Source organism: Electrona antarctica (assembly GCF_951216825.1).
Source record: "Electrona antarctica genome assembly, chromosome: 14".
NCBI classification, from domain to species: Eukaryota; Metazoa; Chordata; class Actinopteri; order Myctophiformes; family Myctophidae; genus Electrona; species Electrona antarctica.
The window spans coordinates 27,537,597-27,565,520 of record NC_136795.1 but is presented as its reverse complement, the minus strand read 5'-3'; the positions used below and the strand labels follow the sequence as shown (position 1 = coordinate 27,565,520).

General features: G+C 43.5%; 2 protein-coding genes across 4 annotated transcripts; both read right to left on the bottom strand.

Annotated features, from left to right (window-relative positions):
• Positions 1-188: 188 nt before the first annotated feature.
• On the bottom strand, positions 189-10,575 carry LOC306937128 (medium-chain acyl-CoA ligase ACSF2, mitochondrial-like; the record flags this gene model as incomplete). Its single annotated transcript, XM_079520795.1, has 16 exons — positions 189-242; positions 665-733; positions 1,822-1,932; positions 2,553-2,694; positions 3,151-3,302; positions 3,520-3,627; positions 4,580-4,656; positions 4,782-4,873; positions 5,258-5,409; positions 5,935-6,030; positions 6,283-6,445; positions 6,830-6,954; positions 7,841-7,894; positions 8,568-8,696; positions 9,337-9,532; positions 10,562-10,575. The coding sequence occupies 16 exons, from the start codon at positions 10,573-10,575 to the stop codon at positions 189-191; spliced, it is 1,734 nt and encodes a 577-aa protein (XP_079376921.1).
• Positions 10,576-12,611: 2,036 nt separating this feature from the next.
• slc16a5b (solute carrier family 16 member 5b) lies at positions 12,612-26,429 on the bottom strand. 3 transcript variants are annotated; one of them, XM_079521078.1, is made up of 6 exons: positions 26,215-26,429; positions 24,563-25,033; positions 21,247-21,387; positions 17,461-17,990; positions 16,691-17,003; positions 12,612-14,571 (listed from the first exon to the last, which is right to left on the bottom strand). In XM_079521078.1, exons 2-6 carry the CDS (start codon positions 24,993-24,995, stop codon positions 14,318-14,320), a joined length of 1,671 nt encoding a protein of 556 aa, XP_079377204.1. In that variant the 5' UTR covers positions 24,996-25,033; positions 26,215-26,429; the 3' UTR covers positions 12,612-14,317. The 3 variants fall into 3 exon arrangements, with proteins under 3 accessions (XP_079377204.1, XP_079377203.1, XP_079377205.1); XM_079521077.1 differs by lacking the exon at positions 26,215-26,429 and adding an exon at positions 25,653-25,903; XM_079521079.1 differs by lacking the exon at positions 26,215-26,429 and adding an exon at positions 25,653-25,903 and having other exon boundaries at positions 24,563-25,030.
• Between the last annotated feature and the right edge of the window lie 1,495 nt (positions 26,430-27,924).

The following is a 27,924-nucleotide window of genomic DNA, read 5'->3' as shown; positions in this document are numbered from 1 at the left end:
TTTTTGAAAAATCGTGAAAATATTTATTTCAGAAAACTGGAGGATTTAGAAGGATTTTTTAAAATTTTGAGGTCAGGCCTAAATGGGTCAAATGATAAGGGACAATATCGGTGGCACCCAACTGTATTCCATGTGCGGTTGAGCTGGAGACATTGCACAGCAGCATACACATACAGTAGCTTACACACTCAGGCCAGCCCCAGTTGCTTCTCAATGGCTTCACGTAGTTTGTTCTTCTGAATCTATAAGAGAAATAAATAAATACAGATAAAACAGTAGGCTAAAATGAAACGCTCACGTTTACCAGTGGTGGACAAAGTACTACTGTACATTATTTTACTTGTAAGTATCAATACTGCAATGTAGAAATGTACTGGAGTAAAAGCAATGGCATCAGAATATATCAGTACGATTATTATATAATTAAAATATTTTGAAAATGCCAGATCTACAAGCTTGCAAAACACATTGTGAGCTTGTAAGATCGGCTATTTTAAGCCAAAGTAACTAGTAGGCTAAGTAAAGTTTTCAAATAATTGTAGTAGACTAAAAGTACAATATTTGCCTCTGAGATTTAGTGGAGTAGAAGTACAATTATTGGAAATTGGAAATACTCTACACCACTTTGATACCTATTAGTGTGACAACACTGAAAGTGTCATACCTTTCCAGAGACAGTAAGAGGATAGCCATCTACAAACACGACGTAACTTGGGATCTTGAAGTGAGAAATCTGTAGTTAAAAAAAACAAAAACATTTCAGCTCACATTACAGGTTCACACTTAACAGCGCTTTGCATGCTGAATTTCACACAGCAACTGTGAGAAAACGCAAAATGTCCGTAGTGCGAACATTCACAAAATGCAATAAATAGGACGTGTTGTATGAGGTATGAGTGTCACCCTCATAAATAAGAGAGTTCTGTTGGGCTGCAGCCAGAGATCCGGTGACCCAAGCAGACCAAATCGACCAGCTGTGACCCGTCTGTGGAGCTGTTCAGACACACGGTGCTCATCTCTGACAGCTTGTTTGTTTTCTCATTTTATATGATTAATTTCACACCTACAACTGCTAGTTCAAAACATTATTATCAATATTTGCAACTTGTGTACACAGTAGTCTAGTCTGTGGTGTTGATTGTGTATGTCCACACCACGCTTACGTCAGATCATAGCTCTCTTCTGATTGGCTTGATGCTCTTTCTCGAAGCTTCAAATTGAACTTTTCTCAACTTTGACGCCTGGCTTTATGCTTTCCCCACCTCCTACCAACCACAGTGGGGGAAACAAAGGACGCTCGCCTCCATAGGCTCCACTGCTGGTGTTAAGTTAATTGAGCATATAGTTTCAGTTTCAGTTTATTTTTGAGTGGTGCAACCACTCCAAGGAACAGCAATGTCCGTGTCCGTGTGACACCTATGTGACTCGTGTTAACCTATGTTTGTGTGTGACTCATGTGTGACTCATGAGTACCAGTAGGGGCGCTGTCGTGCCAGAAACAGAGAGAGAGAAATAGTGCTGCACTGTTGCCTGCTAATGAGAGAGAAAGAGGGAGGGGGGGGGTGTAAGGGGGGGAGTTGCACCACTCAGTTCACACAGGTGTGATTTTTATAGTACAACATCACCTGTGCACTTCACAAGAAGACAACAAATACATATCAAAAACAGAAATACACAGCATTAAGAAAATAAAGTAAAACAGTAAAATGTGCATAGCTATAAATCGTCAAGAAGAAAGAAAAAAACAACAACGTTATTTTATTATGCGTCATTACTGTAAGTTTTTCTACTGGTGCAATGGTGCTACCTGTCTCCTCATACCTGTCCCTTGCAGAAAGCTTGTATCTCTTCTTTATTGGAGGCTTGGCCCGCCTTTAACTTGATGCAAGCACACACCTGCTCTCCCATCCTCTCATCTTTCAACCCGATCACCTAGGACACACAGGCAAAGAAACACAACGCCAACAATGTACTTCTAACAGCGTTCATGCGGATGTCATATCTTCGTTGTTCATGAAATATTTAAACTGGAACATCTCAAAATTGAACTCTTCTCCAAACCCCCAAACAGTCGTTTAGCTATGGATATATTAGCAGCAGCATGCAGTTCTTGTGAAGAAACGGAAAAGGCTTGGATAATGAAGGAAACCAAATGAATGTTTCAGTGGCAGTGCAATTAGATAAAGGCAGTGGTGGATATTCAGTTCTCCTCAGTTAGCATTGGTAAAAGATAGCCTACTATCAATCCAGCGCTGCCCCCTAAACGCATGAGTAAATGTTACTACTAATAGTGCCTATTATCAAGTCAAATCATTTTCTTATAACTGACCTGCTCAAATTCCAGTATCATTTATGCCCTGATTCTGTTATTACCAATTAGTGACGTAGTTTGAGTAAAATTGATTCATTAATAACTATTTCCACAGCCCAAATCTACCACCAACTTGGTTCAACAGATTTGACAACTGACATAAAAACAGACTCATATTTTGAATTAGGTATGGAGGCCTTCACCAGACTCTTTGATGCCCTCTAGTGGTTCTCAGTCTCACCTGTGCCTCTTGTACTTTGGGATGGGTGTGTAGAAATTGCTCTATTTCAGCAGGATAAATGTTCTCTCCCCCTCGGATGATCATGTCCTTTATGCGTCCTTCGATACGGCAGTATCCCAAAGCATTCAGACTGGCAATATCACTGTGTACAGACAGAGGCACAGAACTCACAATGAACCGTCATGTGGCCCCCATTTCCCCTCTCTCTTGTATAATATATTAATATTCAGTACACTGCAAAATCCTGAGTGTTAATTTAAAAACACAATTAAAAAGAGTGCAACTTGTTAAAATAACACTCAGGAGTTTACAGTAAATGCACTGACTATTTAGTTTTCGATATCATTTGCCTGTTCACTGTTTTAATCCATGGTTCTCAACCTGTGGTTCAGACCTTTACTTTTTGGATACGATGTATGGAAATAGGTATAAGAATTGTGCAAAGTGGAAATTATTCGCCGGGAGCGACCGCTGTCAGGTAGAAAAGTGGGTGGGACCTCATCTCGGAGCTACAGTAGGCCTATAGCGGAGGGAGGGGTTCCATATGGGGCCCCCAGACTCCCCAGTATTATGACATCAGTAAAGAAACGTTTCTTACCCTGTCCTGTACCAACGGTCTCTGGAGAGGACCTCCCTGGTTTTCTCCGGGTCCTCCCAGTACTCCAGCATCACACAGTAGCCCCTGATCATCAGCTCTCCCTGGACCCCCAGCGGGACTATGTCCCCCGTGGCGGGGTCCACGACCTTGGCCTGTTGTCACACACACACACACACACACACACACACACACACACACACACACACACACACACACACACACACACACACACACACACACACATACACACACACACACGCATGCGCACAGATAGCACAGTGTTGAGGTCACTTTTTCTTTTCTTTTTTACAGTTCTTAGATTGTAGTGGAAGTTGTGTGACAAAATGTGTGAGGTGGAATCACATCTACCTCAGTGTGGTTCATGATGCATCCAATAGTGTTGACCTTCAGATCCTCATTGTCCAGAGGGAATCCCAGGAATGTCACTGGGCTGTTCTCCGTGGTTCCATATCCTATCTGATATAGACAACACATTATGGAACATTACATTACTGTATGATACAACACATATGGAACCTTACTGTATGTATGGTGTACTTGGTGGGTTAGGGTTAGGGTTAGTACAGGGTACAGGGTTAGGTTAGGTTGTACAGGGTTGTACAGGGTTTGATGAGGTCAGATCAACATATGGAATGTCAGAACAGGTCAGCTCCATATGGAGATCTAAGGGTGGCAGCGGGGGCAGTATCTTGAGTGTACAGGGTTTGATGAGGGCCCAGGGAGGGCCGGGCCTTAATTTTCAGGCCTGTTGAGAACTCGGCTGCAGGGTGCGGCTGCACTAATAACTTTGGGGCAGGCCCGTCTAGAGTTTGAATGGACAGGTATCAGTCAAAAGGGAGACATCGAAGAGGAAGGATGGATGGGGAAGGATCAACATAAAGAATGTCAGAACAGGTTCTGACATATATCCATATGGAGATCTAAGGGTTTGAGGTCAGATGTAGAGTTGCTGGCCAATATTGATGACATCAGGGATCTCCATATATGGGCTTAATTGCGACAGCAGGTTGCATTTACCATGACATCATCTCCATCCCTGATGATGTCATGTGATGTCACGAGACCTGGGCACCATATATGGGGGCTTTCCCATGTATGGGAATAAAATCAAAATGTGAGTGTCATGTTATATTACTAGCAGATGGCGAGGAGTGGAAACGATTGATTGAATATTTTATTAGGCAGAAATGCAAACAGCAACAGAGTACAGTCAAACACAGTCTTGGTCTAAGAGGATAACATGACATTTCAATATTCAATATAACAAAATATAAAACACTATAATATGATGGGTGATCACCTGTCTAAGGGAGAAGCGATCATTTCCTCTCCCTTTGGCCTGCTGAAAGGTGGATTTTCAGGCCTGTTTTAAAGGAAGGATATGGGACAGATGAGCTACTGTACTCACCATCATCTCTTCCACATTCATGTCTGATCTCAGTTTCTTGACAACCTCAGGAGGACAGGTGGATCCCGCCATGATTCCTATATGAACGTCACAGACGCCACAATAGTAATCACAAATGCTGATTAATATTGGAAAATATTGATTAAGCCTTCACTATAAAACAACACATTGATCAGCTAGGTCACACACACAGGTCTCTTACCAGCTTTGGCTGACGACAGGTCAAACTTGTGGAAATCCGGCTGGCCCAGCATGTCGATAAACATAGTGGGGGTGCCATAGAGAAAATTACACCTTTGGGAGACATATAGACATATATATGTGTATTAGCAGTGTATTATTACTTAGGTTTAACCACTCATACCCTATTTCAGAAATAGCTCACATGTGTCATATTGTGACGCATTTGTGACCTTATAGATATTTTGAAAAGGATGTATTTTTTGAGTGGTGCAAACCACTCCAACAACCAGCTTTGTCTGTATGTATGTGTGTACCTGTACGTGTGTGTACCTGTACGTGGGACCCAAAAACCTTGCACCACTCAGTTCACACGGGTGTGATTTTTTTCAATTCTTTTGAGATTCATTCATTTATTGATTGATTCATTGATTTTCTGTCTAGAATGTTATGCCCAAAATAGGGGTCAGGTTTAGAGTGTTAAAGTGCATGTTGTACTTTTCATTCTGAATGGCCTCTAGGTTGGCACGCCCGTCAAAGCCAGCAGAAGGAAAGACCAGTGTGATGCCATGCAATGCCATGCACATTCCTCCCAGCACCGAACCGAAGCAGTGATACATTGGCACTGGAACGCACACTCGCACCTGAGGCTGATGGGAGGAATACCATTATATACTTCAATAAGCTACTGTATAGAGCTGTCACCATTACACATTTTAAGTTGACGATTAATTGACATCCAAATAACTGCAACGAATGATTTTATTGTGTGTTTTTGGCACTGAACATTGGAACATAGGCTTCGTATCGTTGCACAGGGCAGATATGACAAATAGCTTAAATATAAAAGAAATTACTGACATATATGGATTTAATAATTGTATACTTTCAAACATTTAAAAAAACCCCAGTAGATGATCTACTGTACAAGCTTACAACGCATTACTTTATGGCACGTGGTTAGCTTGTAGATCTGTTATTTCTGTATTTTTCTGTATTTTGTATATTTGTAAATGTAAACATTATATTGCAAAAGAAATTACCTAAAATTATTCCAATTAGAAGATGAGGCAATAATTGTGACAAACCTAGTTATGTATCCTCTTGAGATAAAGCCTAATCTAAAGTTTAATTTAACTCAATTATTTTTGGTGAGCAACAGCGTATGCACTTACCCTCCATCCATAACCCATCCGGAGACCCAGTAAATAGGCATTATTGACAATATTGTGGTGTGAAAGCGTAGCTCCCTTTGGATTTCCTGTGGTGCCCTAAAACAAGTGATGGACAAAGATTATTACCTTTTTTTAACCATTAACCCTGCTGTAGCATAAATATTTTGTGAAAATCTTCCAAAATATAAACGATAAACCGAGTTGTCAGACCCAAAGAAGACCCAAAGACCCCCTGATCTAATTATTTATCTGAGCTTTCATAATGTTCAGCTCTTCCTCATGCGAAGCAAAGTTACAATACATTACAATGTCATCATAAATAAGATGGGATACGGTAGGGAAGCTTACCGAGGTGAACTGAATGTTGATGGGGTCATCACAGGACAGCTTGCTCTGCAGCTCCATCAGTTCTCTGTGGTGGTGACTCTCTGCGGCTTGCATTACGTCTTCCACAGTCAGCATCCCTGACTGTCTGCTGTCTGTCACAATCACCATGCGTAAGTCTGGTAGACTGGCAAAAAAGAACGAAAGAGAAGAAAATAAATGCGTCATTGTGCAGTTTATTCTGAATTCCCACAATCGGTGGTGGAAGATATTTTTTGCTTAAAGGCGGTAAATGATATTTAGCGACAACTTTTTTGTAAACCGGAAATACACTTTCAGGTTAGATAAACCAATTTCTCCCAAACAAGAGAGAGACAATTATTCTGACAAGATACTGACAGTATCATGGATGCAGCTGCTTACATGATACTGGCATGATACTGACACGATAATGACCACTGACATACCGATCATGATTCTGACCATGACACTGAATATACGCCAATATGATACATATTAAGGAATACTTTTGATTCATATGTGATTTGTAAATGTTTTCTGTGTACTGTACCTGGAGCTTCGAACTTTGATCATGCCTGATACAGATGTGCCTATCTCTGGGCAGATCTCCCTCAGCATCGCACAAAACCTCTGAGTTTTAAACTTGGTAGGGCAGACCACTGCTTTGCACTGGACCTGTATATATCAAATCAAGTTCCATTAATCCAAAGCCAGCATCCCTATAGAGAGTATGCGCATGCTTAAAGTGAATGGCACATTCATTCATACAGACAGTGGCCTTGTGGTTAGAGTGTCCGCCCTGAAACTGGGAGGTCGGGGTTCGATCCCCGGCCGGGTCATACCAAAGACTGTAAAAATGGGACCCAATGCCTCCCTGCTTGGCACTCAGCATCAAAGGGTTGGATTGGGGGTCAAATCTACTAATCAAATGATTCCCGGACGTGGCGCACGCTGCAGCTCACCGCTCCTTGGCTGCGGCTCACCGCTCCAAGAGATGGGTCAAATGCGGAGAACAAATTTCACTGCGGTAACGTGTGTGACAAATCGTATGACTTTGACTTTGACATCGAGTGGCAAATCGAGTGGCAAAGTGAGTTTAACATTGTTTAATGTTGTTTAATGCAATCAGATAAGACTTTTCTGTGTGGATGTATGGGCTGTCAAGGCCAGAAAGTAGTTTTTTGCCACTCAGTAGGCGTTCCTGCATAACTTCCTGGTTTGATGATGATGTCACACGCATACCCTCTATTCTGAGGGGAATATTTGCCAAATATATTAATTGTAGGCCTAAAGCTAAAACAGGAGGGGGCCTTGTATAGACTAGACCCCATGGTAATCTGATCAAGTAAGCATAGCATTTAAGTAGTGTGTTGACAAATCAAAAATGGGCCTGTATTCGTGTGTAGAATGATTTGTCATCAGAAACAGCAGACATGTTTCTTCTCCACTTTATAAACAGTGGCATGTGCTTGTGTCACGTGACCGAGAGATAACCCTTACCCCATATGCTTTCTGACACTAGCCTCACACACTCATTCAATTTTATTGACACATACTACACCTTTCTCAGGGTAAACTCCAGTTCCTTCAGCTGATAGGCTGGGTTCACGGACACCTGCAGGGAAGACAAACCATTGTAAAACTACGTTGAAAGATAATGTGTGACCGATTTGGCTTCAAACCATGATGTCACAGTATCTCAAGGCACACCTGGACACCTGGAAGCATTAAAAGATCATGTGTGACCAATAGCTTCAAGCGGCAACTAACAAACAAAAAAAAAAGACCAGTGGTGGAATGTAACTAAGTGCATGTGCTCAAGTACAACAAGTACCTAGGGGCTTGGCCCAAAGCCTGTTAATAATCAATCAATAAATAGCCTATACTCTTTTCCAGGTGTCTGTTTTCACAACTGAATGACTATACCGAATGAGATGAGTACACAAATTAAATGTAGAAAAAAGTAAATTTTTACTTAAGATTTTACATCATATTTGATCTTTATTCTTTTGTGAAAACCGATTAAATAATCGGGATTATTTTGAGACCGATCCGATATGGCATTTTTATGGCCGACATGCTACAGATTATAGCGTGCATCCCCAATAATGATTATTTGGTATATTTTGATGCCAAAACGTAGGTTCATTTTGAATACCACACTTTAACTTGTAACTGAGTATTTCTAAATTGTGGTATTGATACTTGTAGTTAAGTAAAAATGTGAGCTAGTACTTCTTCCACCACTGCATATGACTGACTGTACATGCCAGATCTCCTGAACTGACCATTATGATGCCAGCCTTGGCCGTAGCAAACTGGAAGAGAATCCATTCATACGTGTTTGGGCCCCATACTCCCAGTCTGTCGCCTCTCTTCAGACCTAGTGCTAGGAGACCTGCCGCTACTTTGTCAACCTGCAACAGTAGAAATAATATCATAACAAATTACACATTCTAGAACAATTATAAGATGCATCACATCCATCATAATTGGAAGAACAGTGTAATACCTAACTGACACTCACATTTCTGCAGGTGCTAAAGTCCACAGAGGCAACTAGCTTACATCAGTATGTATGCCATACAGATACAGTACCATACATTTTATGGTGTCTGTTTTGCATAACCATAAAGCACATTGTAAATTCAATGTGCATTATGGTTAAGAAAAACAGATAATATAATAGAAGTTAAAACATATATGAAATAAGAATTTGATCCGCAAAAATGCATTGCAGCCGACCGCCATTTCAAAATATTTTGTTCCAGGGACCCACAGAAACAAAGATTGGAGTTGAAAATGTTCACTTTAAAAGATATATGCACGACTTTTCAAAATAGCAGATCTACAAGCCCATAGCGCAACACACAGTTCCGCGCTGTGAGCTTGTAGATCTGTTATTTTTTTAATAGCCAAGTATAAAATAATGCTTTTTTAGCTCAAATCTAAAATGACACGGATGCTTTCCCGGTGTTAACGGGTTAAATGTGGTACAGCTTAAAAGAATCTAAGTGTATAGCATTTGAATTTGAAACAGAGCCATGAGACACACACATCTTGCTGAAACTGGGCAAACGTTTTCCGAACGCCATCCTGCAGGAAAACCATGGCCTCACGGTCCGGCCAGCGCTCTGCGGTCGCCTGCAGGCTCTGGCCCACGGTCAGTGGAAGCAAGGAGACGGACGAGGTGCCGTGGACATAGCTGGTCGTCAGTGAAGGGATGTGAGGAGGACTGTCCACGTGGAGGGATCTGAGGTGGGCAAACAAATGGAAGAAAATGCACGTGATGGGAGAAAGATGAATTAAGAAGGAACACGGAAGGAAGACTGGTTGGCGTTATAAGGACTTCACAGACCTCTCTTAACCTCAAAACATGCCGGGCCTCAAAAGCGGGAGCATCAACTTATTTGAAAAAGAAAAATGTTATTCTGTAAGGATGGGGGGGGGATGCTTACGTAGGTAATTTAATAATTTACTGAAGACAAACCATAATGATTGACCAATGATTGCTCCAAGTGTGTGACAGGACGTCCACATTTGTGCTCATTCATGCAGGTTTTCGTCAAAAGCGGCACAATTATTGTCTGTGCATTAAACCATTTGGAAATTATGAAATTCATGTATACAGTATCACTCAATGGCCCATGCGTACACGTACCAGCTGTTTTGAATTTGCACATCATGCAGGAGGCAGCAGGAGGTTGCTTTACTGATAATGAGCGCTTCCAAACTCTGACACTTAGAAAATGAATCACCTGCAAGGTATTTCTTGAGAGGCAGTAGCTCATAACATGTTTACGGTGGATTTTTATGAAACAAACACTTTGCAGATAGAAAGAGGATAATTCAAGCTTTTTGTACAGCTGCAATGTTGGTGAGTTTGACGTTGTTTAATACAATTATAGGACTTTTCTTTTTGGATGAATGGGCTGCAGTCAATGGGAAGTTGCACCTAGTTAGCACCTTGCTGGCAAGATGGCAGCCGTGTGCATAAAGTCAATGGTCCAGCCCTTGTATCTCCAAAACAAACAAAATAATCTATTAGTTAATATATATGTATTTTTTAAGAGAAAAGTGCAACCACTGTTTCAGTGTTCTGGTACAGTATGAGCAAGCAATGAGACATATCATGTCCCCAAAGCTTTATAACACTGGTGTATTCTCAGGGACTTCCTAATTAATGATTAACACAGCATGCACCGACATATGAACCAAACTAAACACCATGATCTTTCATCCAATTCATCCAATGTTCCTTTTGAAAGGCAAACTTACCGACACGACTGGAGCCATGTATTGCAAGGTTTCCATGTCCTGCTCAGGGTGATGTTCTTCACAGATCTGAGACTGTGAGAAGGCCTACAGGACCTTAGCAGAGAGACAGAGATCCGTGCTGACATTGATCTGGGCTTCAGTGTCCAAGAGCTAACAGCTGGTTGGAACCTCCTGGACACCCTTTAACCGCCCTAGTGAACGCTCATGTGTAATCTTTAACTCTGTCAACCCCTGGTTGGCTGTAAAATGTGCCAACCAGATATTTCTTTAGGCAAAAGGTCAGTACTGAACAGTACTGTTCCTAGAAAGTACTGGACCTAGAAAGTATTTGTAATTGTAATTTCTTAACAATGTATAGCTTAGTATGACTTTTATTTCTTTTTCATTTAACACCATAGTATAGTATGTGGTTTTAGATAGGCACTTGAGGGGACACTGTCTGGGGAGGCACTTGGGGGACACTGGGGGGGCACTGTCTGGGGAGGCACTGGGGGGGGGACACTTGGGGGGGAACTTGGGGGGACACTTGCGGGGGGCACTCTCTGGGGAGGCACTGGGGGGGGACTTGGGGGGGCACTTGGGGAGGCACTGGGGGGGACACTTGGGGGGCACTGTCTGGGGAGGCACTGGGGGGGACACTTGGGGGGGCACTGTCTGGGGAGGCACTGGGGGGGACACTTGGGGGGCACTGTCTGGGGAGGCACTGGGGGGGACACTTGGGGGGGCACTGTCTGGGGAGGCACTGGGGGGGACACTTGGGGGGGCACTGTCTGGGGAGGCACTGGGGGGGACACTTGGGGGGCACTGTCTGGGGAGGCACTGGGGGGGACACTTGGGGGGGCACTGTCTGGGGAGGCACTGGGGGGGACACTTGGGGGGGCACTGTCTGGGGAGGCACTGGGGGGGACACTTGGGGGGCACTGTCTGGGGAGGCACTGGGGGGGACACTTGGGGGGGCACTGTCTGGGGAGGCACTGGGGGGGACACATGGGGGGGCACTGTCTGGGGAGGCACTGGGGGGGACACTTGGGGGGGCACTGTCTGGGGAGGCACTGGGGGGGACACTTGGGGGGCACTGTCTGGGGAGGCACTGGGGGGGGACACTTGGGGGGGCACTGTCTGGGGAGGCACTGGGGGGGACACTTGGGGGGGCACTGTCTGGGGAGGCACTGGGGGGGACACTTGGGGGGCACTGTCTGGGGAGGCACTGGGGGGGACACTTGGGGGGGCACTGTCTGGGGAGGCACTGGGGGGGACACTTGGGGGGGCACTGTCTGGGGAGGCACTGGGGGGGGACACTTGGGGGGGAACTTGGGGGGACACTTGCGGGGGGCACTCTCTGGGGAGGCACTGGGGGGGACACTTGGGGGGCACTTGGGGGGGCACTTGGGGAGGCACTGGGGGGGACACTTGGGGGGGCACTGTCTGGGCAGGCACTGGGGGGACACTGGGGGGGAACCGGGGCGGACATTTGGGGGGGCACTTGGTGGGGAACTGGGGGGGCACCTGGGGGGCACTGTCTGGGGAGGCACTTGTTAAACATGCTACAAATAAAACATCAAATAAATGAATGTAAATTTGGTCCAGCATGTGGAGATTATCCACATTACTGTGAGTCTTCTTCTCATATCCTCAGAATCATCCTGATCTCTATAAACTGTCCCATTCCAGGATCCAATCCAAGTGTGGACACAGAATCCATTGCCCATATGCCTCCTGTTTTACAAGTATTGCAAATACATGTTACTGTATTTCTATTTCTCACAAGGTGCTTTTACAGACTACCGACCCTTAAAGGGATCTCTTAAATTCACAAATATATACCACTGCTCAAAAATATATATCATTATGTGTGAGGCAGCTTCTTCTCTCAACTCTATTTACATTACACAAGCATGCATGAGCCACTTGGTAAAGTTGCTCAGAGTAACCAAATAATAAATAACGACTGCCCCCCTTGGGCCACAAGGTGGCAGTAGAAATAAGGAAACGTAAATAAAAGATGGACCTGTTCATTAATTTCAAAGAAACTATTTCTCTTTCAATGTTTTTATTTGATTTTCTCAATTATTGACATACATTACATTACAAAGACATACATAGAACAAAACAAAAAAACAAAAACAAAACAAAAGACAGAATCAACAACATGCCAGCAAATAATACAGGAAAAAAAAGAAACTATTTAATGTTCCATGGACCAAACAAGCCCTCCTATATATAATATTGAACATATCCAGCAATAAATTAATTAAAATCAGTAATAAAGTGGTAAATAAATGGTAAATGGTGCATTTATATAGCGCCTTTATCCAAGGCACTTTACATAGATTGTGCATTACATTCACCCATTCACACACACATTCATACACCGATTGCGGCGGAAGCCATGCAAGGTACCAACCAGCACATCGGGAGCAATTTGGGGTTCAGTGTCTTGCCCAAGGACACTTCGACATGTAGACAGGAGGAGCCGGGAATCGAACCGCCGACCCATGGATCATTGGACGACCTGCTCTACCTCCTGAGCCACAGTCGCTACATTACATTACATATACATTACATAGGCTAATTACATCAGTAATAAGGCTACATTTGGAATCAGAGTTAGTGTTAAAGTGTCCTTGAGCAAGACTCTGAACCCCTAAGTGTTCCTGATGAGCAGGTTGGTGCCTTGCATGGTTTCCACCGCCATCGGTGTATGAATGGGTGAATTTAATGCACAATCTAAAGTGCTTTTGATAACAGCGCTGCATAAATGCACCATGCAGAATGTGTGTCTTGAAAGAGTGATAGGAGTTTTATCCCAGCTACACTATAGTCAGGACATGCAATTTATAGATTACAGATTTAAACTCACAGAAGTGAATTAATCAACAACAAAAGTGTTCATTGAACATCATGTCACTTGTGATTTCTGCATATTTACGCTATCATGATAATAAATTATTTACTATTAATGTTCAATCCTACACATCATCATCAACCATTTAAAAAACTACATTTGAAAGATAGTCTCAACAAACCTTGATACATTGGTGAATAAAAGGTTCCATATTCTTTTCTAATAAGAGAGGCAGCAAGGTTTCAGTGTCAATCAAGTTAGACACACATTAATTTGTTCTTCTTTTGTTGTGCAATATTCAACAATCAGAGTTTTGGGAAGCATAATGCTTAATATGTTAATACAAAAATGTTGTGAGCTTGCAGATTGACTATTTTTTCCCAATGACTGATTGTGGGGGTTAGCAGAGATGGAGTACTTGTAGAGAGGCTGGGGAATTGGGAATTGGCTTTACTAAATTGGGACTTGAAGGGGAGAAAATGTTTTTCTTTTGTCTTGAAGGGGCATGTTTTGCACAATAACATCAACGTCTTTTCATTATGTCTGCCCACGATCTCTGTGATTTATACAGTACTTTGTTTACCTCAGTCACTGATACTAAAATCTGATGTTTTATTATTTTTTCTATGAACCTGTGACTTGACAGGTTATAAAACCAAAATACAAATATTTTGAATTTTTGGTGACAACATCATCATATGGCAAAGTCTTAAACCGTCTCAAGCTCTCTACCACAAAATGGAATGTTACTCAGCCTATTATTTTGGTACCGGTATATATATATTCTTTTGTATTCCATTTCCTGAAATAACAGGAAATGGGGAGAGAGAGACGGGGAGTGACATGCATCACAGTCTTCACACAGTTGGTTGTATATATATATATATATATATATATATATATATGAACTTTAAATCACACATCAGTGACATGATCTGTGTCTGGTAATTGTCCTTCACGCGAGGGCACGTTGCTGTACTCACAGTCGGGGGCCAGGATCACGGAAGGCTTCTGACAAATATCTGATGTCTTCTTCGTCTTCTCCTCCTGCTCTCTCTGGCTGTCCAAGACGTAGAAGGACGCCATTAGGAAGATTCCGGAGAGGGTGCCAGAAATGCTGCAGGCGTAGAAAATGTAGGAATACTGGCCTGTGCTGTCCACTAAGATCCCTGTAAAGAAACAAACAAAATGACAGTAATGAAGTAAAATACAAAATCCTTAGTGTTAACTTAGTGTTAATTTGTATGTGCTATTTTAAGTGTACAGATTGAACCAAACCCCATAACTCTGAATGGCCTTAAGGTTGGAACAAATGCAATATCGATCGAACATGTTTGGAAACTTTTTAATATTTTTCACACAAATCTTCTCTTCTGGTCTCCCTGGCACAAAAACTTTACAGGTTGGGGCTTCCGCGGCCAAATGCATATCATTTTGAGGGTCCTTGACTTGAAAAACTTTGAGAAGCACCCATTCAGCTATGGCCACCCCCAATTTACAGTAGCTGCATAACGGATGTTAGATCACATTAGAGAAAGACATTCTGTTCTAGCACCGCAGCAGCACGTCCAATCCTAACAGCTGGCATGACATTTGAGTTACCATGGTGCCGGCAGGAACTCAAGCCAACCCATGTTGTTACAGTGGCTGATCATCGGCATGCTGTTCCCTCTGAGGTTCTCAGGAACTGCACGTACTCTACACACAGGGTCAGTTAGACCTGGAGATGACCCTTCCTCCCTATACCGAGTCCGACCCAATCCTCCCTAGTACACACACCGACCCAATCCCATACAAACCCGCCAAGCATGACCCAGAAACAGATAGGAGGGCAGCACACGAAGACTACCTGACTGCTCGCCTCTACTGTCTCCACCAGGTCGAAGGCTTGGGGAGAGACCGTCCGTGTGTCCGTTAAAGGGATATTTCACTTTCAAAAAAACTTTTGGTCATTTTATCGTTCACTCTTATGTGAACACCGCAGACAGTTTTTAAGTTGCTTAATTCAGTATTTAGATATTTGATATTAATTTTAGCTGCCCGCCCCCTTCCTATACAAACCCATTTTAACTTCAAACTCCATTTTAACCATGATAGATTCATCGAAAATACCCGACCTGTTTTCAGGTGACTGAAAGTGTCCAATATGTGAGGGGTTTTAATTTACTGTTTTTATTTAGTTTTAATAATTATTTTTGATGTTTTAGACTCTTCCGGCCTCCTCCTGGAGGAGGTTCTTTTCCAAAAGAATGATTAACCCGGTCGATGCCAAACTTTGCACACACACTCCCTGGATGCCAACGACAAACTTCTGCTCCAAAATTTCCAGAACGGCTTGTTATAGCGCCACCATGAGGCAGATTTTGGCTTCCAAAGTTTGCAGGATTGGCCCGTTTTGAACAAAAAGCCTCAAATCATGAACGCAGCGTGCAAATTACGTGAATTTATTCACGCACTTTCCTACTAGGCTGAGTAATAAATCCCACCCTGTTATAGCGCCGCCAACAGGTGGATCTTTGCTAAACACGTTTTTGGAACAAAATGCCTCAAATCATCAGAAGGCATAAGAAGAAATGGCAGCCTTTTCACATTGGCCTATTATAGCGCCACCAGGAGGCAACAACCTGACCTGGCTGGATGGAGATCTGTGCCCTGAGGGGCACTTTTTCTAGTTGAAAATGAATTTCTAGGCATGTCAGTCGCTTCCATTTAATCCCTTGTAGCTTAAAGGGGTAGTTCACCCAAAAAAAGCCACATTTCTATCAATTTCACACCCCATGAAGCCTGGAATTCATGGAAGGGAAACTCCATTGAGTCTCCTATAGCAGGTTATCAAATTATTGTCGTTTTTTGCGAGAACTACTCCTTTAAGATAAACATTCAGTACACTTTTTTAGATTAGTTATGATTAGTGTAAGGGTAAAGGAATATGGAATGTAGGTTTTTCATTCTTTTGATGATTTGAAAAATGAAAATGGAGGACCCTGATGTAAACAAGTCTTAAGGCTTTTTTCTGCTAAGCAGTTTTTGTATTGAACTGTACCTTCCTTGGACTGTACCCATTCTGCAATCTGTTAATAAACATGTAAATCAATCAATCAATCAATCACTCAATCAATCAATCAATCAATCAATCAATCAATCAATAAATCAATCAATCAGGTGTAGTCAATGTTTGTCAATACCATGTAAAGGTTTGTCATCAAGAATGTACATGCGTGCGCATGCATGCTTGCGTGCGTGCGTGTGTGTGTGTGTGTGTGTGTGTCGATTTGCGTGCGTGTATACCCGCTAGGGGTGGCCCAATAAGCAGCGTGACGCTCTCCATCATGCTCATGAGGCCCAGGGCAGAGTGGAAGCGGTTCATCTCCACCGTCTCCATCATGCAGGTGAAGAGCAGCGTGCCGATGAGGCTCATGGACAGGCCGAAGATCACCATGTAGAGCAGCAGCACCTCGAAGGAGGGCGACGCCGCGCAGATGCAGTTGCTCAGGCCGTTGACGAGGACGGCCGCGGCAAACACGTACACGAAGCGGCCGGTGCCTCGGCAGCGCGGCAGGCTGAACACCATGGCGGCCACGGGACGCACGCTGATGCTCACCTATAGTGTTGATTTTGACAGCAAAACATGTTGACTTGGTTTTAGTCATAGTCTTTTGAATACATTTTTATTTTGTTTTGTTTTTGTCACATTTTAGTGGTTTTGGTCGACTAAATATCATAAGATTTTAGTTGACTAAATCAACTTGATTGATTTAACTGTATTTTGGTGGGCCTTGATGGTGTCAACTTGGTTGCACTCTGAAAATAGTAGATCTACAAGCTCACAACGCTTTTAGTTCTACTGGATCTCTTCTCCACTAGTCAACCCCCCCCCCCCCCCCCCCCCCCCCCCCCCCTCACATTTTAGTCTAGTTTTTATTTGTTGACGAAATTGTCAGTATATATTTATCTTAGTCTTTGTCATTGTAGCGTAGCTTTTATTTTAGACAAAAGGTATAGTCTTACAAAACATTTTCGTCATAGTTTTAGTCAACGAAATCTTGGCTGATGCTCACCAGGCCCAGGATAGACATGAGCAGCGCGGCACGGCTCTGGGACATGTTGTTGTCCATGGCGTAAGGCACCACGTACACCAGAGGCACGATGAAGCCCAGCATCATCCACGTCACCCCGATGGCGTAGGTGCGGTAGCGGACATTGCTGACCAGGAGGTCGAAGGCCATGTGTCTGCGCAGGAAGGCCAGGAAGCCAAGGAGAGCAGTCCTCAGCCCCTCTGTCTCGCCGTGCTGTTCGCGGCGACGGTCGTTTGGTGTACCGGCGGTGGAACCCAAGCGGTGCATAATGGCGGGTCCGACCGGCCTCATCACGGCGCCACACACGCAGCAGTTCAGCAGCATTCCGCCCAGCACCAGGAAGCTGCCTCGCCAGCCGAACTGACCGTCCAGGAAGTTGGCGATCAGCGGCAGCGTGATCAGGCCCAGGGCGGTGCCGGTGGATGACATAGCGTTGGCGAAGGCCCGGCGGCGCACAAAGTAGTGACCCATGATGGTGACTGACGCCTGGAAGGTGAAGCAGAATCCTAATCCTGAAGGAAGAGAAGACAGGAGTGAGCGGATGACTTCCAACATGCATGACAGACAGGACAAAATGCTTGTGTGCGTGTGAGAGTCCTAGACCTAGACCACGGTCCGTGACTGTTATGATTTGTCCATTTACTTCAAATGAAGTCTATGTACTTGATACGAGATACAGACTGGGATTATACAGGTGGTATTTTCATTACATAATTTGCTCAAACTGTGGCCTCGTTATGCGCCCTTTCATATTATGGAAGCCGTGCTGAACGCACACACATATGGCATACCACTCCCCTGCATATTGTAGCATTGGGGGAGTGTCCATATGTTAATTATATTCTCTTTGCGCAATTTGCTATTAAGCCCCTTGACCTAAAAAGAATCAGGGCATACTGATTACACCTGGGTCTGACCTAGGGTGACCAGATGTCCCGATTTGTGCGTGATTGTCCCGCATTTCAATGACTTTTCATGCGTCCCGCAAATTGAGATGTTGTCCCGCATTATGATAGACAGGCTCCAGTTTTCAAATGTGCGCTTTATCTGTGGGTCTGTGGGAGAGCAGCGGAGCTGCGGAGGCTGTCATGACAGGGCCAGGGGGCGGGCCGTGACTGTGTGTGTGTGTGTGTGTAGGTAGGCAGCCGGGCAGAGAGGGGGAAATCAAATCAATGCGTGCGGATAGTTTAGTGAACACCCACCAAAACAAAACAATGCACGAAACACAGTACAATGAGGAGAAAGGGGAAGAAAATGAAGTGCAGTTACAACAAGCACAGGGAAACTATTTATCCGTGGGTGAAGAAGCCATGCAGTGCAAGGCATATTGAAAGAGTCTTCTGTGACATTTGTAATTAGAGTCGTTTATCAGTGACACACGGAGGAGGTGAATAACGACGTGAAGCAACGTGTTGATCAAAAGGAGGCTTCACGGTGCATGGACACGTTTGTACTAAAACCAAAACAAGAAGAAAAGGTAACAGCAGCTGAAATAACTAGTGTTTACCACACAGTACAACTGAGAGACTTTCAGACTTGTAATGGACAACATAAACACCTAAAAACACCTAAAAAGTGTATATCCTGGCTATGCTGCTATGGTGGAGAAGTGTGTTTACAATTTAATTTATTATGAGTTGCCTCCAATGCTGACCAATTTTGATTTATATTTCTGGTTTAATTTATTTTATCTTTTATTTATTTTACCTGTATAATTTCAAAATAATTTGCAGTAGTTGGCTTTGTTAGGAGGATACTTTGTTAAAGTAAACATTTATTTATTGGTTCCTTTACTTCCTTATTGGTTGTAATTCATGCCTTCACAATCAAATCAAAGCCCCTTGGTTGGTTGGTTGGTCCAGTTGTATTGGTTGGTTGGTTGGTGTATTGTGTATTGGTTGGTTGGTTGGTATATTGTCCTGTATAGTTCATTTAAATGCATTTCTGTTAAGTTTCTTTTAGTTGCATAGTAGTTCTATTATAGTTATTATCATCATAGTCCTATTATGTGCTACTGAATCAACCAGATGGCAAAGCATAAATATGCTATGTGAGGGGCAGAATAGAAATGTCTAATTGAGGAATAGAAATGTTATTTTCGTGTACACATTATTCACGCGCACGACACAACCCTGCATGTGTCCCACATTGTCCCACACAAACACACTCTTTGTCCCACATCTGGTTAGTTGGGATCTGGTCACCCTAGTCTGACCACCTCTTAAATGCAAAAAGCAATGTTTGATTTTACACAAGAGTGATCTGTGCGCTCCTCAGCAGTGTTGCCATGTCTGTTTATTATAAGCGATTTTGGGCTTCTTTTTCTGTAAAGTTGCTTGTAAATATTGGTAGTTGTGGTTGCTTTTCTTGTTTCTAAAGTGCTTATCTGGGCTTTTCTCCTAATGTTGTTTAAACCAGTGATCCTCACACAGTGACATTGCCATGTAAAGGACCCCCAGATGAATGCATTTGCCCAACTAAGGACCCTAATCCAAAAGAAATCACTTTTTTCCAAGATTCCTTTTGAAAATAGCAGATCTACCAGCTCACAATGCATCACATTGCGACGCGTTGTGAGCTTGTAAATGGGCACCAGTGCCGTTTTGCACACGCCACGGTGTCGGAGAGCGCATTTTACTGTCTTCATAATACAAAATGACATTTGCCACGCCTCCACCTCTTAAATTCTGTCATATTACATGGTGGAAAATAGGAAGTTCTAAATGGCACCCACAGTGTTTGTCTATGTACTAATGTTCATTATTGATACGAGATGCATCTGTTAGATGTCGCCAGTGAGGTCATCCTGATTCTTATCTTGTCACGTTTCTATGTCACGTTTCTATGTCTCATATCTTATTGTCGTCATTTATCCAGCACTATACTGTATGTATTCCCTATGACCAGGGGTTCTCAACGTTTTTGGCCGGGGACCCCCGGAAATGCTTTGGCAATGTCTCGGGACCCCCGCCCCGCCCCCTCCCGACCCCCAATATAAATTGACTGCTACAATAACCTTAAACCATTTTGGGCGTGAACCCCTTTTGGTGTTTTAAGCATTGTTATAATTTAGCTATTTAAAAATAGCAGATCTACAAGCTCATAGCGCGCCACCGAGTGGCGCGCTACGAGCTTGTAGGTCTGCTATTTTTTTTTTTTTTTTTTTTTTAATAATTTGGGGACCCCCTAAAATAATTTGGCGACCCCCCGAGGGGTCGCGACCCACGGGTTGAGAACCCCTTCCCTATCTAATAAACTTTGTGAACTTGTCGCGTGATAATGTCTTTGTTCTCCTGGGCCCGCCGCTTAACCAAAGGAATACTTCAGCAGAATTGTCACAAACCACCCAGCCTGATAGAGCCAGACCGAGGGTCTTCTAGATCACAACAGTGACTGATATTTAGTCAAAACTTTCTAATAACCTACACAGAATCCTTCATTTAACCACAAAGATTTTCACATATAACGACGTGCCAAAAATAGGGAGGCAAGGCTGAAAGTGGTTCAAAATCAAGACATATCGGCTGCATAATTGCAGATAATGGGAAAAAATAAACGTTGCAGTAAATATTGGCCAATATGTCTCGGTCTGGCTTGTGTGTGTGTGTGTGTGTGTGTGTGTGTGTGTGTGTGTGTGTGTGTGTGTGTGCACGCGTGCGTGCGTGCATGCGTGAGTGCGTGCATGCGTGCGTGCGTGTGCGTGCGTGCGTGCGTGCGTGCGTGCATGCATGCGTGTGTGTGAGTGTGTGAGTGTGTGTATGCGCTGACCTGTGACGACCCCGGTGATGTACAGTTCACCGATGGTCCGGGCAAATGAGGCGACCGCCATGCCCAATCCACTGAGGCATCCACCCAGCATCACTGTTACCCGGCAACCCCAGCGCTCCACTAGCATGCTGCACAATGGACCTGGAGAGAAACAGAAACACAAGTTTTAAATGGACTATTCACACAATACAGAATCACACGCCGCATAATTTCGCTCACTGATAAACAGGAACAATGTACTTATTAGCACAACACAAGCTCATCTGCATTAGCACATTAGCACTGAACACTGACGAATTATAATACATAATAATGGTATGTTAAAACACAATGTTTAACACAATGAATTTCCATTTTCTATAATGCCGTCTCAGAAACACAATATAATAGCCTAGCTTTCCAAAACAGACAGAGGACAAATAGATTACGTATCAGACTAATTGAATAAAAATGCCCATGATGTATGCCATTTGTACAACCAAACAATGTAATGACTGAATTGTTTGATCATGTATTCAGGGTTCAGCAAGATGTCTATGTTGTGTTTGTGTGTGTGTGTGTGTGTGTGTGGAGGGGTGGGGGGGGGTAGTGACCGACGTACCAATAGTCCGACATATGAAGACTCACCCATGGCTTCCGTGTGCGGTTAAGGTTAGGTTAGGATTTGGGGTAGGGTGTCAGACTATTGTGTTGGCCTGGGCTGTGGCTCAGCGGTCCAGGCTTTCTGTCAAGCGTAATGCTGGTAATCCAGTCTGGCAGTGTGCCGCGGGTTCGACTCCCGATCCTGATGGCCTTTACTGCGTGTCACCCCCCATCTCTCTCCCCATTTCCTGTCAGCCTACTGACTGTACTCTATTAAAAAATAAAGGCGAAAGCCACAAAAAAAAAAGAAAAAAAGACTATTGCGTTTCGGAAAGTTAGGACGTCGGACCAAAGATTGTGTTAGGTCCTGTTTTTGAGCCATCCGCCAAAATCAGCTTTTACCATAATGAAAACACAAATTATTTATAAACCTAGGTAAGGGTGCAGTCACACGGAACATTTATTCTGCCTATGCGGCAGATTCTGCCAATGCTTTTCAATGGGGTTTGTTGCCATTCGCAGATTTCCACAAAAATAAATCCTGATAAAACATTAAACATGTGATGACAATTTCTATGATTCCTGAAATGTTCCCCAAGGCCTTAGCGCCACCCCCCCCCCCCCCTCCCCCAACAGAGAGAGGAGGACAGAGGGAAAGATAAGCAAACTTCCCTCCAGCAGAACAATTGGTTCCTGACTGCGGCTGAGCCCTGAACTCAGGCTCAGAAATAATAACCACCGCCTGACTCACTGCTGCTTGTCTCAACATGGGCCTGCTCTCCCAACGGGAGCGACAATGTGTGGCTTTTCCACAATGTTTGGCTCTCCACGACATGCTTTGCACGTGCGTGCGTGTGCGCGCGCATGCATGCATGTGTGAGTTTGACTGCTTTGCTGCAGTAACATCATATAGAAAACAAACAAACAAACCGCAAAGTACAAGCATTTTGAGGTTAGTTTAAAATGTAAAGTGCATCATATTCATAAATCAAATGCATTATTATTATTATTATTACTACTACTAGACCGGTTCTCATTGGCTACTCAAGAACGATGCAAGTCCGGAACAATGCAAGTTGGGATGCACAGACACAGGCAATACCCACCCATTGTCACTTGTTGTCAGAGTACCCGTGTCTGTCTGAAAGGTGTCCCTTTTATATCCATATCATATGTGGAGATTTCTATATCTGTCTGTATCTTTTATGCCCATGTATGGAGAGCCCTGATGTCTTCAGTTATGCCCAAGATATATGGGCATATCACACAAATCGGAAGTTCTGGACAACTGGATCTCCAGTTATGCACTCGACACAGGGGCGTAGCACTCCTTCGGGTCGCCAGCTGTGACGCACGCGCCGAGTTTAAAGTCGGATGGTCCTATAAGCACATGACCATAAATTAATGGGTGTAGTACCAGTCAGATCACGTGTTCTGGACAACCAGATCTCCATATCTGCCCATTATATAGGCGTATGGGTTGGACTGGCGGTTCTGGGCAACCACCTATCAAACCAACTCGACATGGTGCACAGCACTCTTTTGGGTCTCCGGCGGTACGCGCACCGAGTTTGAAGTCGGTCGGTCCGTTGTTCGGATCGTTCCCGACTCCCGAGATACGGGAACTACAAACGGGCAGAAATTTCACGTATTTATTGATTTGTATATACAAATGTATTATTGTTATGGTCAAGTGCACAGGCACTCAAGTGCACATCTCACCTTACTATATCCACAGCCCTCTCTATTCTCTGCAATGAAAGTCTGACACGTGTGAAGTTTGGACACTTGCAGGATCCAATACCAATTCGTTCCACACTTGCTGTTGCTGTTGAATTCTTGGATATGACAGAAATGTCGAAATCACAATAAGGCATCAGGATGTACTTCACAGAGACACACGTGCACATGTGCAGTTATTAGCAGAGTTTCTGTATGTATAAGTTTGTCATACTGCTTCTTTAAGCAGTTTAGCGCAATTAAGAGACACAACACAACAACAAAATAATTGTGAGTGTGGACTGTTTCTCATTTCTTTTACTGCTCATATGCCTGTCCATGGTGATCGTCATCCATCGGAGGTTCAGATGTGATTTGTGATTTTCTACCGCATCGCTCGCGACATGTTAACGTTTCTGCCGAAAGGTAAACAGCGTGAGCTAATGCTAATAAATATTAATAACCGATCTTTACAATGGCGGTCTCCATGCCGGTAAAGCGGAAATGAAACTACCTAAATATACAGAATAGGCCCTGGCAGGGTTTAACTACCTTCTGCCGCCAACAGGTGGCAGACAAAGAGTTAACCCATTTAGACCTGAGGACGATTCTACAAATGCCTTCTAAATCCTGACAGTTTTCTGAAAAACCTAGGTTTCTATGTCATTCTCAAACATTTTCATGTCAAAAAATTACAAAAATATATGTAATTGGCCACCGACCTCCATATGAAAATATGTTGTTTCAGGGACCTCCCAGAAGCAAAGATTTGAGTTAAAAACGTTTGATCTGAAAGAATATACTGTATATTCAAAGATTTGCAACACATTTTCACGATTTTTCAAAAATAGCAGATCTACCAGCGAGTGCCATGCTACGAGCTGGTAGATCTGCTATTTTTCAATAGCTAAAGTATAACATAATGCTTAAAACACCAAAAGGGGTTCCATTCCAGAATGGGTTAAGCCTGAATGGACAGCTTTGATGTGTCATGTCAGTGGATCAGCATCCTCACCCCCAGCATGCTGCACGGCCAACATGATGGCCGGGACCCACGACGTCTCTGTGTTGCTGGTGTTGAACTCTGTCTGCAGGTCTGTGTAGAAAATAGCGATGCACGACGGGAAAGCCAGCGTCATAGCCATAACCAGGATGGTGGCCAGCAGTACGATCCAACCCCAGCCTCCATCGGGGGCCACTGGTTGGCTGTGGTGGGTGGCGGGGGTGGTCCCGGGGTGGGATGCCGCCGCCGGCTCCGCCTGCTTCTCAAAGTCCACCTGCTGGTTTTGATCCTCCGAGTCGCTGTCCTGCACCCTGGACTCTGCAGTATGTCTTGTTTCTTCTGGAACCTGCTGTTGGGTGACATCGCTCCGAGCTAGGGTGCTGTCCCCGTGGCGGTGCCTTGGGGGCGGGGCGTGACCCTGGTCATCCACCTGACCTTCAGTCATCCTGGCTGGTTTGGCGATGTTTAGTCCCGCTTCATCTGCTGAGGATCAGAGAGCAGAAGTGAGTCATCGAGTCCATGAAAAGAGTTGAATTTTATAGGTCAATTGCACTATAGAATAATCTTCCAAGTGATATTCGTAACACCAAATTAAAAGCCTGTTTTAAAAAGAAACGTCGATTTCATATATAGGCTACTGTACACACAAAAATAGCCTACAATAACATCTTTCTTACCAGATTGACAGTGCTGTACTTTTTTACATATGTTGTATTCCTGTTGATATCTCTTTTTAGGTCGTACTTTTGTAAATGTATTTTGTTGTTGTTTTTTGTTGATAGGCTACACTGTGATATTTTCTATAGTTCCCACACATCTATTGGCAGTATATCATTTGGACATGGCAGTCAAACACAGTGCATGTTAGTCGCAAATGCAGATTGCCTAACATGCATATACTGTACGCCTACTGATTTTCATATTCTTATAAGAATACTAAGAAGATAATGATTATGCTTCAGTAGCCTATATAACTGATTTATAAGTAAGGAATGAAATTGTTCTTTTTCAGAACGATCAACCATTCAGAAAATGAAAGAAAACTCACTAAAATGTAGGCTAGGCTATTCATCAAAATGTACAGGACTTAGAATAGACCTACCCAAACAGTTCACTGCAACTGCAAAGCAACAGGTGAAAGAGGAAAACAGTCTCAGTCCATGGTCTATTCATTCAACATGATCAATGTATCCTGTTTAACTAGGCTAGCTTACATAAAAACGCTTTTCTCTTGCTAGATTAAATCGAATTTATTCCCTATGCTGCAGTGTCATGATCATTTGCCCCATTAGGCCTACCTAATAAATAGCCTACAAGCAAGTTAATTCCGTCTGCCGTCGTATCTTCAAACTGCTGCACTGTATCCCACAGAAAGAGCATTGTCTTGCGTCAGCCAGCCAACTCAAACACGCTGGCCCATCAAATTCTGAATATTTGGGCGGATTCAAAATCTCTCTTGTTTTCTTGCTCTCAACTTTTAGTGCCCTCAAATTAGTTCGCGCGCACACACACGCACGCGCGCGTGCGCACACACGCTTACTTACTTACACAATCGAATCTGGCCAATAATTCCATAGATTAGTCTATAAATCTACTTTTTCCCAATGCAACTTTAGTAAACTACTAAAAGAAAGTAGGCTATAGTTAAGGGCAGGCAGGCTTACCACTTCATTTGCACTTGTGCTGTCCAACCATTTCATCCTTAGGACATTTCATCGACCCCCGTGCGCCCCTTCGTCTCCAAGGGAACGGGCACCCATGCACCTGCACACCGTAACGCCGTCTGGTCTGACCTCAATTATACATCGAGGACAAATATAGGTAACACGAATTTACACTCAAGTCCATGTTTATAACATAAACATCGATATAACATTCGTTGCTGTTGACTTGTGCAGCCTCCGAGGTGGAAAGCCCTGGTGACGCGAGGTTAGCAGCCTCCTGCCTGCCGTCCCTTTCTTCATCAGCGCTTTGTAATTATTTTGGACTTGTAGCCTTCGGGCAATCATCAGATTGTCTTGCCTAGTGCCTGTCCCCTCTGAGGGCGGACCCCATGGTCCACATGTGAAATGCGCTCAGCGTTCGGATAACTCTTTTATCGTGGGGCTTAGTGCGCCTCGTGACTAAAAGGGTCTCGCTTATTATCCTTTCACACCACGTGAATCGGTGTGTGTGTGTGTGTGTGGCAGTGGCTGGTTTGGTAGAATGAAACATTTGTTTTAATTAGGCTACGGATTGTAGGCTATTGATTTGTTGTTTTCCTTCTGGGATTTTATTTCACTGCACCGGTGATGCTGGGCAGCCTAGCTGGCACCATTGATTTTACAATTACTGAAACACCTGCCTGCTTGAAAAGGTCTATTAGCTATGCTGGCTCTGGCTGACTTGATTCACATTAGCCAACATTAACCACACATTGGTTCATTGATTAGCCTGCATGTTGTTGTAGCCTAATTAATAGGCTAGACGACAAATGTCTAAATAAATCACCTTTGAAAAACATTCATTTGTAGACTAATCCTTTTGTGAGGTAGCCCAGCTCAGCTGGTTTTCAATAGTTTTTCATGAGAGACCTGGTCCTACTGAACCAAAGATATAGGCATTTAATTGATAGTAGGCTAACCATATTTTTAGCTAAAACTGATACAACCTGATCCCATGATGGAATAATGCAGAGTTCATAATTTGATAAATTAAGATGATCAACATTGTATTTGTAGCCTATGTGTGTTCCCAAGTATATAAGTCAGTGGTTCTAAAAGTGTGGTCCAACTCTCCTCTGTTATGTGTAAGTCATAAATACCAGCACTCACGTTGTGTCCTTTTAGGATTCTTTCTAAACTCTAAAAAAGGATTTAGAGTTGAAGAAGGCCACACGGCCGAAACGTCCATCTGTCTGTATGTTGCCTGTTGAGGGAAAACTAAAAATAAAACAAGAATCCTAAAAGGACACAACGTGAGTGCTGGTATTTATTCTCACAGTGTATATCTTCCTGAACCGTGCACCTGTTACACCATCACGTGGAATTATTCAACTGAGTGCTTGCTCTCGCTTTCTTCTTTATGTGTAGGCTATAGACAGTATCATTCTGTAGGCCTATTCATCTAACAAATAATGTGTATCAATTTGGGGGTCCTTGATATGAAAAGGTTTGAGAACCACTGACTGTCTGACTGACTGACTGATGATAACATTACAGCATTGGTTGCCAGTTGGCCACACAATGAACAAGCCAATTGCAAGCCATATCAGTGAAAATGGCAGGCCATGTTATCTTATCTCATGAAAGAGGTATTTAATTAAAACATCTCTGCCAGGACAGAAGGCATAGGAGAGGGAGATTATGTTTTCGGCCCTGTGTGTGTGTTCATTT

What these genes read in the sequence shown, in the direction of transcription:
- slc16a5b (XM_079521078.1), bottom strand. Translation starts at nt 24,995, where the DNA reads ATGACTGAAGGTCAGGTGGATGACCAGGGTCACGCCCCGCCCCCAAGG. An exon ending in GGCCGTGCAGCATGCTGGGG is followed by an intron (nt 21,388 to 24,562) that starts GTGAGGATGCTG and finishes GTTTCTCTCCAG; the next exon opens with GTCCATTGTGCAGCATGCTA. An exon ending in TCATGTCTATCCTGGGCCTG is followed by an intron (nt 17,004 to 17,460) that starts GTGAGCATCAGC and finishes TCAACACTATAG; the next exon opens with GTGAGCATCAGCGTGCGTCC.